The 8,120-nt window shown below is 42.1% G+C and overlaps 1 protein-coding gene across 5 annotated transcripts in view; it reads left to right on the forward strand.

Moving 5' to 3' along the window:
- XPO4 (exportin 4) overlaps positions 1 to 8,120 on the forward strand; it is a 110,507-nt gene that overhangs the window by 53,415 nt on the left and 48,972 nt on the right. For all 5 annotated transcript variants that reach the window (XM_029209885.1, XM_029209883.1, XM_029209884.1 and 2 more), the window contains 2 exons: positions 2,641 to 2,798; positions 3,028 to 3,202. In XM_029209885.1, coding sequence (XP_029065718.1) covers positions 2,641 to 2,798; positions 3,028 to 3,202 — 333 coding nt within the window. The remainder of the gene's footprint in view (positions 1 to 2,640; positions 2,799 to 3,027; positions 3,203 to 8,120) is intronic.

The raw sequence follows: 8,120 nt of genomic DNA on the forward strand, positions 1-8,120 counted from the left end.
ATTTCATTCACTTTTTTTTTTTGTTTATTTTCAATTATGTGAATTCATTGCCTATTCGAAGCAGTTTTCCACTGCATGTCACTTTTTCTCTAGATTTGAATCGCTGCACTTACGTGTACTGTGTCGTGGCCTCGGGACCCAGCTGTGACCTGTCTGGGTTCAGGAGACCTTAGATGGCCTTCTGCCCCCTGCAAGTTCACAAGCTTCTCCAGTTTTCTTCTTTCCATTAGGTGTTGGAGAAACCACTCTCCTTAGTTTTTCCTTTTTGACATATTCTTCCTGATCTCATTTATGGTCTCTTCTTACTCTGCTCGTTGGATAAATACAGGTGTTCCTATCTCAGTTCTCAGCTTTGCTGACTGTGTACGTGTTCCTTGGGCTTCTTTTTCCACTCGTAGCTCACCGAGCGACACTTCTGCACCAAGGACTCCTCGTCTGTATTCAGCACAGGCTGCTCCTGTGTCCCAGAGCCTCGTAATCCTCGCGCTGGGCGCTTTAACTTGGATGCCCGAAGTCGTCTCGGATTCAGTGTGTTCCCATAGAACTCAGCGTCTTAACTAACGTACTTTTCTTTATTCCTTGTCCGTATTTCTTGTCTTGCTTCTCCAGTCACCTCCCTGGGTCTTCCGCTAGACTTTGCTTTTCTTTATCCCTCTGCTTTTCCCTATTCAGGTGGTGAATTCAGGTTTTAATTTGTGTAACATGGTTCAGATATGGTAGAATTCCTTTGTAATGGAAGGGAGCAAGAATCTACCGTGTTACGTAAGAATCAGCCATTGATTTATCATGTTTTATGTGGTTCATATTTTAGGAAACGTAAGTATGCCCAGTAAAGTCAGGCTCTGAGGACAGTTTCTTATTTTTATTTTATTTAATTACATAATCCATGTTGGCTGTTTCTTTTGCTTCCTTATGTCTGGACCAGGATCGAGCAACCATTTGGCTGTGTGGGTGGAGAAGCAGCCCTCTGTGGTCCCAGGTTGCGTTGTCTCTGTCATGTTTAAATGTTGATAAGGTTAAAAAAACAAGGTGACAGAAATGTAGTTACAGTTTTCAGATGAGGAACTTCAGAATAAGCTGTGTTCAGAAGTTCTTGAATAGAATGGATATATGGATTTGTGATTGTACTTTAAATTTACTATATATAAAACTTAGAATGTATTTTGAAAAACCCTTGTGTTCTAGACCAGGGATTGGCTGGGTAGAATATTTGGCTTTGCAGGCCATTAGTTCTCTGAGGCAGCTTCAGCTCTGGCCTCCCAGTACAAGCAGTTACAGCAAAACTTCACTGACGGCTGTTACAACGTGAATTTGGTATAATTTTCACATGTCTTGAAATATTATTCTTTGGTTTTGTTTTTCCCAACCACATAAAAAGGTAAAAACCATTCTTACCTCACAGGCCACACGAGAGCAGGCAGGAGGCCAGGTCTGGCCTGTGGGCTGTGGTTTGACAACCCCTTTTCTAAACCCCTTTCAGCATGTCAGTAGATAAATTAACTTTGTAACTTAACAGCGAGTTTTTAATATTTTAAATTTCTTAGAACCTTAAGCAGTTCAGGAATTAAAGATTAATGGAATCAACCAGTGAATTAAGGGTTTATGAGTATTCCCTGTGTCCCTGCACTGTACCAGTGCATAGTTGGGAAGCACCCTAACTTCAAGTAATTTATAAATGATTGCGGGGTCAGAGTGAAATAACCTGACACAGATGGAGAATAAATGTTTAAATTGTGTGACACTCAGAAAGCACAGAGACTTGTGTAGGGAAAGAGGGGCTGGAAAATTCAAATCCTTGTGGAAAGTAGAAAGTGGCCACAGTAAATGTGGTGGATTAAGATAAACAATTACCTGTGATTTCTCTGCTAAAAATATTTTCCTTGTCTGTTTTAATTGTGTAAGTCTGAGAATATTAATGACACTGTAAAATTAGGGAGCAGTATTTTGGGAGTGTTTCCTTCATCAGGACACTGTATGCCAGGTGTTTCACCTCAGTATTGCAGCATTGAAATAAATTCTACGCGAGGTTTAAAGCGAATTTAAATATAATTTAAGTAAAATTTAAACATTAAAAAAATTTATTAATAGCAGTGATATAGGATAAAATGAGATTCAAATAAATTGTAGGCAGTATCAGAGTTGATGAAACACCATGTTAATATATTGCTTGAATGAGTGAATTTCTAGGGATTGGGGGGCACGTTGGTTTTGCGAGTGTGTGACTGTCTGCTCCAGCGGAGCAGCATCTATATGCTCTTGCCCGAACTTTGCTAACTTTAGCAAGAAGCTGCAGCGAGGCATAGCTAGCATAATACAGATGACTGTCGTGGCTGCTGTTTTTAGAAGAAGCGGCGCGTCTGACTGGCCGGCATCTGTTTCTTTGTCATAACACGCCGGAGACAGTTCAGTTTTCAAAATGTAGGTAGCTCTCCACTGACAATTAATTGGTATGTTTAAAATCATGGCCTATAACATAAAATGGACTGAGGGACAATTTTCAAATTTAGTTTAACTCGGGAATTAGTTGTCTAGAAATGCTCAGCTACAGTGAATTTTTCTCTCACCTCATTTGGCACGATAGACACGTGACCCTTACAAGAGAAGAATTTATGTTTATGGATTAGCGATTCTTTCTAACAGGTACATCGAAAAATCAGAGAAGATTCCGACATGGCACAAGACTCCCTGCAGTGCCTCGCCCAGTTAGCTTCTCTTCACGGACCCATCTTCCCCGACGAAGGGTCCCAAGTGGATTATCTCGCACACTTCATTGAGGGCTTACTGAATACCATCAATGGGTAGGTATCCTGGCCCTTAGAAGCAAAAAGGAGCTTCAGTTCTTCCTCATGATTAACAGTGGAGGAAAAAAGAAACTAGCGATTCCCTGCTTTTATATTTTAGAGGAGAGTTACATGTGTCAGTTGAAATGAGTACACAGAGACGTGCCTTTGAAAATGAATGGGTGCATGTTTGGAAACGAGTTACCTCTGCTCCACTTAACGCTGATGCTCATGCCTTGGGTTGTAGAATTGAGATAGAAGATTCTGAAGCTGTGGGGATCTCCAGCATCATCAGCAACCTGATAACTGTGTTCCCTCGCAACGTCTTAACCGCCATTCCAAGCGAGCTCTTCTCGTCCTTTGTGAGCTGCCTGACACACCTCACGTGCTCTTTCGGGCGCAGTGCTGCACTGGAGGAGGTGGTGAGTGGCTCTGACTGAACCGCGTTGTCTCGCAGGGGGACCTGCTCTGCCTCTGAAGCGTGTCTCATGGCCGCTAATTGTTTTAAAGGAGTGCGTGTTTGTTTATATGTGCAAATCATTTGGCAGTCTGTGCTTGGGAACATGACTTCTTAAAAATTTGTGGAAAATCACTTTAGTAGACTAAATTTTATTTGTCTCAAGATTTTATTTTATTATTTTATTTTTTTAAAATTTTTGGCTGCGTTGGGTCTTAGTTGCTGCACGCGGGCTTTCTCTAGTTGCGGCGAGTGGGGGCTACACTGTGTTGCGGTGTGCGGGCTTCTCATTGCGGTGGCTTCTCTTGTTGAGGAGCACGGGCTCTAGGCGCGCAGGCTCAGTAGTTGTGGCTTGAGGGCTCTTAGAGCGCAGGCTCAGTAGTTGTGGCGCACGGGCTTATTTGCTCTGCAGCATGTGGGATCCTCTTGGACCAGGGCTCGAACCCGAGACCCCTGCATTGGTAGGCGGATCCTTAACCACTGTGCCACCAGGGAAGTCCCTGGTCTCAAGATTTTAAGTTGAGATAATTTAGTACCTGAAAGTAGGAAATGGAATGAAATGTTTTTATTAAAAACTATGTTGAAAGCCATTTTAATAATAAACTCTTTAAGTTCGAGGGGTGCTAGGAACTTTATGGTATGGTTGTGATTGTGTATAATTTTAAGTGTTTTTTGAGAATTTAGAAATCTTGGGCTTATCTGGAAATTATGTAAATATAATTTAGTTCAAATAATTGTAACCCTGCTTATTTTGATTAATTTTTTTTGGTGTTTTTTTATGGTTTTAATAATATATCTCGGTAAATTTTAATTTGCATTAAAATTAAGACCAATTCCTGTAGTAAAGATGTTTTTTGGTACAGATTTTTAAATGCTTATCTTCCACATTTTATATTTAATTTGGAAAACTCGTACTAAACTCCTTGACAACACAGCTGTGTTTGTAACAGTTACTGGGAATAACTACGTTAATCTTGGGAAGTAATTGATTTTTTCCCTACCAAGTAGTTACTAAATTGTTGAAACTAATTGTTTTTTTAATGAAATGTAGATTCTTTTCAAAGATTGTAAGGGTAAAAAGAATCTTTGTAGACCTCTGATAGAATTTCATGTTAAGTCCGAGCGGTTGTTTTGTTGGGGGTTTGGCAACATGTGTGGGAGTGATTTGTGCCCCTTCAGAGGTGTCAGAGCACGAAGAACTCGGGAACGACTGTGTTCACAACAGTGGGCGCCCCAGTGGTTTGACGGGAAAGGAACCAGGCCAGGAAGTTATTTATGTGTTGGAAAGTGTCGGTCATGGAGGAATAGAAGTTTACGGGCTTCATATGTGAGGTCTGAATTTCTAGGGAGAAAAATCATGTACCAAGCATGGAAACAGAGGGAAATTTTAAGTATTTAAGCTGTACTCAAACTCTTTTCAAATGACCACAAATTCTGAATCACTCGGGTTTCACGTAACATCCCCCTTTCCCCCACCCCCTCCCCTTGGTTAAATGGCACGTTGATCACATGTTTAGAAACACAGCTGCCTTTTATTATAGTTTGTGGGTTAAGGATGCTTCTAGAGGAATTGCTGGAAGATTTGTAACATTCTTGGCTTGCACATTTGAGGTTTAGAATTTATTTATTTTGCCTAGGGGACTAACAACTTGGAAAACAATTTTTCTGCCAAGGTTTGACCTAGAAGTATTGGGACACAGGGAGCCTGGATGCGCTTTCAGAGAGTAGATGTTTAATGGTGCTTCACAGGGAGGCATGCACTGTGCCTAATGGGCCTCATTCAGGAAAACGGCTATTTCTTTTCCTTTCTTTTAATTGGTCGATTTCTTTTAATCTGTTTATGACGTTTAAAAAATGGTGTTAGAAACAGTTGGTTACCCATTGAAACAGGCAGAGGGAATAGATTTGTCTGATGCTTTTGCATGACTCATAGCAGCCAGATTGGCGAGGGTTGGTGAAGTCGAGGGCTAACGGGGGTCCCTGCACGATGAGTTACCAGAAGACTAAGCGAATCCTAAATGTATCTCAGCCGCGTGGGGTTTTCATTCTGGCTGTGTGAGCTGGGGGCGGGGCCTGGGGAGTGGGCGGCGGGCGGGCGAGGTGTAGGGACAGACCCAGCCCGGCTGCGGTGGAGCTTCTGGGACGCAGGGCAGGTCACCTCGTGCACAATACATAGTTGTTGACCTAAGATGGCAAAAGGTATAAAGAAATGAGCTTATACGTAAAAATCGAAAAGTTGAGCATATTAAAAAAACTGCTTTGGGGAGTCATAAGTAGTGAGAAAGATCACGAACTTTTGAGGGAGACGCTGTGGCGTGAGCCAGAAGGAGTCCTCAGCTGCAGGGCCTTGGGCAGGTTGCTTCACCTTCTGTGAGCACGTTTCCTTGCGGTGTAGTTAGGATACTGGTCTCTTCTGATGTTTCGTGGGGTGGATTAATGTGAAAGTGCCGCTACGGTGTGCACAATAAAATGTGGAATTATAATGATACAAATGAACCTTTATAATGGACTTTACTAACAGCCTGTATTATGTGTGCTGTCCTATGAGTAAGACCAGATCTTGAGTTTTGTTGTTTCATGCAAATCAGTAATATTATTTATTTTTTAAAATGTTGTCTTTTGTGATTTGCTCTCAAATTGTATCTCTTTTTTATTTTTATTTTTCTGCACTACGCGGGCCTCTCACTGCCGTGGCCTCTCCTGCCGCGGAGCACAGGCTCCGGATGCACAGGCCCAGCGGCCAGGGCTCACGGGCCCAGCTGCTCTGCGGCACGTGGGACCCCCCCCCCAAGACCGGGGCACGAACCTGTGTCCCCCTCATCGGCAGGTGGACTCTCAACCACTGTGCCAGCAGGGAAGCCCTGTATCTCTTTTTTAAAACACAAATTTATTTATTTATTTTTGGCTGTGTTGGGTCTTCGTTGCTGTGCGTGGGCTTCTCATTGCTGTGGCTTCTCTCGTGGTGGAGCATGTGCTTCAGTAGTTGCAGCACGCAGGCTCAGTAGTTGTGGCACATGGGCTTAGTTGCTCCGTGGCATGTGGCATCTTCCCGGACCAGGGCTCGAACCCGTGTCCCCTGCATTGGCAGGCAGATTCTTAACCACTGTGCCACCAGGAAAGCCCCAAATCAGTAATTTTAATGTTAGGTTTTTAAAAACAATTTTAATCTTGTGAAATGTTTTGTTTTTCTTTAATATTGAAAGAGCTTCTTTTCCCAGTAGGAAAACAGATTCAGCAAAACACTTTTTTTTTTTTAGTTGTGCTCAGGAAGGAAGGTTTTATTTTTAAATTTTTAACATGTATTTATTTATTTATTAACATATTTGTTGGAGTATAATTACTTTACAGTGGTGTGCTAGCTTCTGCGTTATAACAAAGTGAATCAGCTATACATACACATACATCCCCATATCTCCTCCCTCTTGCGTCTCCCTCGCACCCTCCCTATCCCACCCCTCTAGGTGGTCACAGAGCACCAAGCTGATCTCCCTGTGCTATGTGGCTGCTTCCCACTAGCTATCTGTTTTACATTTGGTAGTGTGTATATGTCCATGCCACTCTCTCACTTCGTCCCAGCTTACCCTTCCCCCTCCCCGTGTCCTCAAGTCCATTCTCTACGTCTGAGTCTTTATTCCTGTCTGCCCCTAGGTTCATGAGAACCATTTTTTTTTTAAGATTCCATATATATATGTTAGCATACGGTATTTGTTTTTCTCTTTCTGACTTCACTCTGTATGACAGACTCTGGGTCCATCCACCTCACTACAAATAACTCAATTTCATTTCTTTTTATTGCTGAGTAATATTCCATTGTATATATGTGCCACATCTTCTTTATCCATTCATCTGTCGATGGCCACTTAGGTTGCTTCCATGTCCTGCCTATCGTAAATAGTGCTGCAGTGAACATCGTGGTATCCAGCAATACACTTTTGTTTTACTGTGGTATTTTTTCAAAACTATATTTATTTAGGAATACATATAGATTGTCTCTTGTTTTAGGAACTCAGGTCTTAGATGGTGATTATGTTGCTGTAGCAAGAATTTAAAAAAAGCAACTTCATGGGAAGAAAAATTCTTGATACTAACATGTATTTTTGAACTATGTCCTTGTTTGGTGGCTGTAGCGTGTGTATGAAGAGAGGCTGTTATTTATGACTGGCCTCAACTTGCAGTGAACTGAAAGTCTCTGCTCAAAAAGAGCAACTCCTGTCTTCAGCCACTTTATACTGTTGGCTGTTAAAATTTCTAGGTGTTGGGCTTCCGTGGTGGCGCAGTGGTTGAGAGTCCGCCTGCCGATGCAGGGGACACGGGTTCGTGCCCCGGTCCGGGAAGATCCCATATGCTGCGGAGCGGCTGGGCCCGTGAGCCATGGCCGCTGAGCCTGCGTGTCCAGAGCCTGTGCTCCGCAACGGGAGAGGCCACAACAGTGAGAGGCCCACGTACAGCAAAAAAAAAAAAAAAAAAATTTCTTGGTGTTACTTGAGGCTTCCTGAAGCCAAAAATTTTTTCGTTGCACCCGAGAAATCAAATTTTTGTCTATTGCTAGACTGGAGAGGTGAGATGGATTATAAGATGAAATTATTGCCTTAAAAATTAAAATCCTAACAAAATAATTGTTCATATTATTATGTCAACTATTTTATAAAATGTCTATAATACTAGTATATGCATTTGAATTGATTCAGTGAAATTTGAAGAGAATATGGCTTGAACTCTAGACTCTCATTTGTTTCTTGGTTTCTTTTGTCGGTTAAGTTCAGCCCCCAGTAGATTCATCAGCCAGAAGCCACATAACATGTTAACAGAGCAACCATCATGGTCCTTAAACTTTGAAGTGTGTGTGTGTGTGTGTGTGTGTGTGTGTGTGTGTGTGTGTGTGT

The sequence above is a fragment of the Monodon monoceros genome, unplaced genomic scaffold, assembly GCF_005190385.1.
Source record: "Monodon monoceros isolate NGI ecotype Baffin Bay Population unplaced genomic scaffold, NGI_Narwhal_1 Super_Scaffold_8, whole genome shotgun sequence".
Lineage (NCBI taxonomy): Eukaryota > Metazoa > Chordata > Mammalia > Artiodactyla > Monodontidae > Monodon > Monodon monoceros.